At 32.5% G+C, this 5,148-nt stretch overlaps 1 protein-coding gene and 1 long non-coding RNA gene across 2 annotated transcripts; both read left to right on the top strand.

The window, feature by feature from the left end:
• The first annotated feature begins 225 nt into the window (after nucleotides 1-225).
• On the top strand, nucleotides 226-2,264 carry LOC127736087 (uncharacterized). The gene is made up of 3 exons (XR_007998795.1): nucleotides 226-391; nucleotides 1,488-1,750; nucleotides 2,117-2,264. It is a non-coding gene; the product is annotated as an uncharacterized LOC127736087 (long non-coding RNA).
• Nucleotides 2,265-2,306: 42 nt separating this feature from the next.
• On the top strand, nucleotides 2,307-4,905 carry LOC127733751 (polycystin-2-like). Its single transcript, XM_052243065.1, has 2 exons — nucleotides 2,307-2,316; nucleotides 3,061-4,905. The coding sequence occupies exons 1-2, from the start codon at nucleotides 2,307-2,309 to the stop codon at nucleotides 4,248-4,250; spliced, it is 1,200 nt and encodes a 399-aa protein (XP_052099025.1). The 3' UTR covers nucleotides 4,251-4,905.
• The last annotated feature ends 243 nt before the right edge of the window (nucleotides 4,906-5,148 follow it).

Genomic DNA, 5,148 nt, shown 5'->3' with positions numbered 1-5,148 from the left:
GACTCGCCGCTTAATTAAAACCACAGTTCCAACATTGATATACGAACAATATTTTTTAAAAGATACCATAATTATACTTCCAATGTTAATTTTAGTGTTTACTTGTATCGTACTTGTAGGTTACCGTGGTGGGTAATATATATAGCTTGGACAACGGTGTCGTTAACGTCCCTTACTGCATCCTTTTTTGTTACTAGTATGCTGTATGGTTTGAAATATGGTTACTACGAGAGTTTGGAATGGCTTGTGTCGTTTATCACAGCATTTGTAGACGATGTAGTAGTTTTGGAACCATTAACTATTGTAATTTTTGCCGTGATAATTACTTTTATACTGAAGCGACCAGTCAAGATTGGGGATGCACCACCACAGATTGTGCAAGGAAATGAAGGTATGAGTAAAATTACTCAGTATTTAAGTCGGCTTTGACCAAAATCAACAAAAACAAACTTGATACATTAGAACGGTTGTGTGTTCACCTCGAGTGCAGGAGGTCTTGGTTCGTATATCGGCTGGGTCAAACCAAAGACTTCAAAATTGGTAATTGCTGCTTCTCCGCTAAGCACGCGGCATTAAATAGTAAGAGTAAAGACTGGTCGGCTCGAAATCAAAATAATGTGTCCGAGTAAGGGGACATTTCTTCCTACGGACTGTTACCTTGTGATCTGGCACGTTAAAACCCCGGCTCCGCGTGTCGGTCTAGTACAAAGCAGGTTAAATATTTAAATTACATTAACATGTTCTCGTCCTGAATATGCATATTAATTAGCCCCTGGACGTTAGGCATTCATCCATCAATCAAGGCAGATTTAATTATGTGCTATTAGCAAACCATTTTCAAGATAAAAATTTCAAGCAAATTACATATTTTTGAGGACAAAAATTAAGTATGAATGAAATTATAAATGCAAAATTTGCATCGACACTGCTTTGTCACTAACGCATTTTCTTTAAGGTATAATCGACATTGAAAGCATTTAATTTTCACCAATATATACTAGAAAAAATCATATCAACAACATTGTTTCTATGACAATAGTAAAAATCTTCAATACGCTTCACATTCTAAAACTAAAACTATATTATTCATTATAGTGGCATGTGTTTTTGACAAATATTGTATGCTATAGAGTAGTTAAAAACAATAATTAGAAAACCGGACCCATTTAGGACTATTAGTCATTTTAAATATTAATGTGGTACGACGAACAAAATGAAACAATTTGGAAAATGTTCATACAATTAGTATGTTCTCTTACTGACAGCTTGCAATATATATTTATTTTTTTTCTCGGATGCTGACATAGTAAATAATTTAAAAAGTTCGTCTTTTGATAGAATATATAAATTGTCAATTTTTGAGAAATATGGAGCTTATAATATATTATATAACTACAGTTTGTGCCACGTCTAGACTATTTGAAACAGGTTCAACTAGATTTCTAGATTTAGAATGAAATAAAAACGAAATTAATTATCCTTTTTAGACTCGTTAGACGATCAGTACGTGTCAAAAAGAACACAGAAACAGAATAGCATACCCGATCACGTTCCTAAAAAGTATCTTAAGCAAAGGAAACAGGAAAGTGAGTTGACAGCGAGACTGCAAACAAAAACTCAGGACATCATTCTATTTTTGATATTCATTACTGTTATGTTATTGGTTGTCCACAATCATCGTCCTGTTGAACAATGTTTTCAGCAGTCACAAACTGTCAACAATATGTTCATCAAGAAGAAATTTGACTTTGTAAGTACGAGTTTAAATGGTATTACTACTCTTTCTGTGAAACTGTTCTATGATAATCGATATTCCTTATTTTGGAATAGAGCTTAAAAAAATGTATTCGACAAAAGCTTTCCATTTCCTGATAGCCAGTACAGTTGTTGATAGTTAATAGTATTTGTTCACGTTGACAATCAATTGTAACCAGAGCTTAGTACATTTTATGTTTTCAACCTCAAATTTCTTTATGAAAGGATTGATTGCAGTTCTATCCGAAGTAATAAAAAAAATCCATTTTCGTGATCTAACAATGAAGGTGTTGTATGAATCCTTTTAAGAATTAGCTGCTGTCATATCATGTTGTAGTCCTTAATTTACATTGTTTTACAGGTAAAAACGCGCACTGACATGTGGAATTTTATCAATGAAAGTGTAGTCACGCCATTAAACAGAACTTTACCATTTGACAAGTCAAAGAAAAATCCAGAAAATGATTTCTTACTTTTAGGAACATTGCGTCTACGCCAGATAAGAGTTGAAAAAGGTATAAAAAAACAATAAAAAGACTATCAGATTCATAATGAATGAATGTAACTTAAGAACATTATGATCCCCAATTTGACTAATGAGGTGGCAAAATGAACTCATCATAGAAACTAGGATTAAAAATATGTGAAGTCGCCAGACGCGCGTTTCGTCTACGAAAGACTCACAAGTGACGCTCGAATAAAACTAAATAAAATAAAAAGGCCAAAATAAAATACGCAGGTGAAGATAAAAATTTTAAAGGTTTATGACAGTGTTAGAGAATAGTTTAAAATGTTCAGAGATATGGTTTGTTGTATAGAATTATTTTTTCTATAAATCAAAGTGATCCATTTGACAGTGAGACAATCATCAGGCACAGCAAAGTGATCCATTTGACAGTGAGACAATCATCAGGCACAGCAAAGTGATCCATTTGACAGTGAGACAATCATCAGGCACAGCAAAGTCAGTTGCGTTATTGGTTTTTCTTTAACAGAATTGTTAAAAAAATCATTCATTTCTGTCTGCTCTGCAATTTTCCTATCTAAAGAAGGGACCCGACGTGTGTTTATCCAAAGGTTTATTGATTGAATACTTCTATCAAGTGTTTACCTCAATGAGTTGCTTCATTAGATTTAAATTAATTCCTTATTTTTTTGTTTACTAAAAAATATTATGTTTTTTTATCACAATGTCCTGACAATTTCAATACAAACTTTACGTTTGTCAATATAAATTAGACAGAAGAACTGGTTGCTGATTAACAAATTTGCACACATCTATTTGTTTTTTTTATTTTTTTCCAGGTAGTTGCGAATTTCCCGATATTATTAAAAATGTGTACACCCTGGAATGCACTTCCCCATTAGGTTACATAAATGATGATACAGCCAGTTACAATAAATCCTGGCAAACACCGTTACATACCTCACAGGACGAATGGGCATACCAGAGTGCCTGGGACTTGAAATCTGTACCATATATAGGCACGCGGGCAATGTACGGTGGGGGCGGTTATCTGGTGGAGATGAAACCAAATCCTTCTGCTGTTTCAAAGATTTCAGAGCTGATATCGAAGTCATGGATTGACGACAGAACAAGAGCTTTGTTCGTTGAATTTACATTGTACAATCCAAATCTTAACTTGTATAGTTCAGTAACGATTGTGTTTGAATTCAGCAGCCCAGGTGGAATAACAACATCATTTCTGACATTTACAACCTCATTGTCAGATTATTCATCTAACAAAGAAATTACAAAACTTTTGTTTGAGATAATATTTTTCCTATTTACATTTTTTCTGTCTTATATTGAAGTTAAACGGATTAGACAAATGGGTTTTAAACAATATGTACATGGATTTTGGAATCAAGTTGCAATGTTTGTTGTATTATTATGCATCATTGGCATTACAATATTTATTGAGCGGTATTTAATAGTTGCACAAATCATGCATCAATACAGAGAAAGTCATGGGAACACTTTTGTCAATTTTAATCTGGCTATTTTGTGGGATAATATTTTTATATACATCATGGCTTTGCTAACAGTATTTGCTTTTTTAAAATTCGTTAAACTTCTCATGATGAACCGTAAGTTAAATTATTTGTATTCAATGGTTGAATTTGCAAAAGTGCCTTTAAAGTATTTTGCGTTTATGTTTACAATATCATTGATTGCATTTGCAAGTTTTGGAAATCTGTTGTTAGGGACCTTAATGTCCGGTTACAAGTCATTTGGAGATAGTTTTATGACACTGATAGAATGTACATGTAAAATAAATAATTATAATCAATATATTGACCTTCAGCCTGTCATAGGTCCAATATTTATACTTCTGTATATTTTTGTGTTTTTCTTTTGTTTTATGAAAATGTTCACTGCTATTGTGTTAAATGCTATGAAAATGTTGAAACAGAAAGGAGTAAGGCATGATGAGGACACTGCATTGTTGATGAACTATTTTATTGATAATATAAAACGAATGTTACGATGACATGTTCTGCATTATGAAATAATTTCAATAGTGATTGACTATTTTGTTGAGAGTATAAAACGAATTTTTTGATGATGTGTTATGCATGTGAGCACACTTCAATGTTGATTGATATTTCGTTGTGAGTATAAACAAAATGTTTTGATGATGTGTTCTGCATGTGAGAACACTTCATTACTGATCGACTATTTTGTTATGAGTGTAAAACGAATGTTACGATGTGTTCTGCATCATGAAGTATTTTTGAGAGTAAATAAACAATTTACGGGTGGTGATTTTTTTTTAAACTTCTATTGTATTTTGTTCACATCTATGTATAGCAATCAATGGTTGCTGTAAATTTTATTCTTAATAATAGATTAGAAATCAGATTTGTATTACCATTATGGAAGTCAACTGCTTAATTGTGTGTGAATAATAAAAAATGAAATCATAATAGTGAAAATGGAAGATATATATATCAATGCATGATCAACGATTTTAATAAATCAGGAGGAAAATGAAAAACAAATTAACGTTACAACAATGTATTTTAATTAAATCAATATTGGATTATAATGGCCGATTCCGGGAAAAATTCATTAACATATTGCTGATTCCAAATTTGTTACAAGTGCTTTACATATTAAAATAAAAACTTATCAAAGATACTAGGTTTACAGTTTGTACGCCAGGCACAGTTGTGCTGTAACACCGGTCTCCCACGTAAAGGAATGGTTAGTCGCCCCAAACATGTCTTACCCCGAGGCATTCTGTATGTGAATGTCCCAAGTCCGGAGCCTGTTATTCAGTGGTTGTCGTTTGTTGCTGTATATCATATTTGTTTTTCGTTTATTGTTTTGTACATCAATCAGGCCGTTAGTTTTATCGTTTTACGTTGCCATTTCGAGGCATTTTA

This window comes from Mytilus californianus, unplaced genomic scaffold (assembly GCF_021869535.1).
Source record: "Mytilus californianus isolate M0D057914Y unplaced genomic scaffold, xbMytCali1.0.p SCAF_3, whole genome shotgun sequence".
Classification (NCBI taxonomy): domain Eukaryota; kingdom Metazoa; phylum Mollusca; class Bivalvia; order Mytilida; family Mytilidae; genus Mytilus; species Mytilus californianus.
Note: the sequence above shows the minus strand (reverse complement) of the source record. Positions and strands in the feature narration are given on the sequence as shown.